This window comes from Eimeria mitis, genomic scaffold, assembly GCF_000499745.2.
Source record: "Eimeria mitis Houghton genomic scaffold, Emh_scaff4218, whole genome shotgun sequence".
NCBI classification, from domain to species: Eukaryota; Apicomplexa; class Conoidasida; order Eucoccidiorida; family Eimeriidae; genus Eimeria; species Eimeria mitis.
Genome location: NW_013572543.1, coordinates 438 through 776, shown reverse-complemented (window position 1 = coordinate 776; position 339 = coordinate 438). Strand labels below are relative to the sequence as shown.

The 339-nt window shown below is 78.8% G+C and overlaps 1 protein-coding gene across 1 annotated transcript in view; it reads right to left on the bottom strand.

Moving 5' to 3' along the window:
• The window catches only part of EMH_0073430 (uncharacterized protein), a gene marked incomplete at both ends in the record, with an annotated part of 1410 nt that extends 1322 nt beyond the window's left edge, over positions 1-88 (bottom strand). Inside the window, one exon of the mRNA XM_013499327.1 lies at positions 19-88. Within this exon, the coding sequence (XP_013354781.1) occupies positions 19-88 (70 nt within the window). The remainder of the gene's footprint in view (positions 1-18) is intronic.
• Between the last annotated feature and the right edge of the window lie 251 nt (positions 89-339).

The window sequence follows — 339 nt, the reverse complement described above, 5'->3', positions numbered from 1 at the left end:
CCCATGCTGTACCCTCACCACCCCACACAGGGGCCCCCCCCACACACACACCGACAGGGGGCCCCCGATGGCTGTACAGACACCCCATGGGGGCCCCTCGGGGGGCCCCTGGGGGGGCCCCTGGCTGGACCCCTGGGGGGCCCCTTCGGCGGGCCCCTGGCTGGGCCCCTAAGGGGGGCCATCGGTGGGCCCCTGGGTGGGCCCCGGGGGTTCCCAGCCAGGGGCCCACGGGGGGGCCCCCTCGGTGCGCCCCTGGGTGGGCCCCTGGTGGGGCCCCTGGTGGGGCCCCTGGGTGAGCCCCTGGGCATGCCCCTGGGTAGGCCCCTGGTGCCCCTGGTG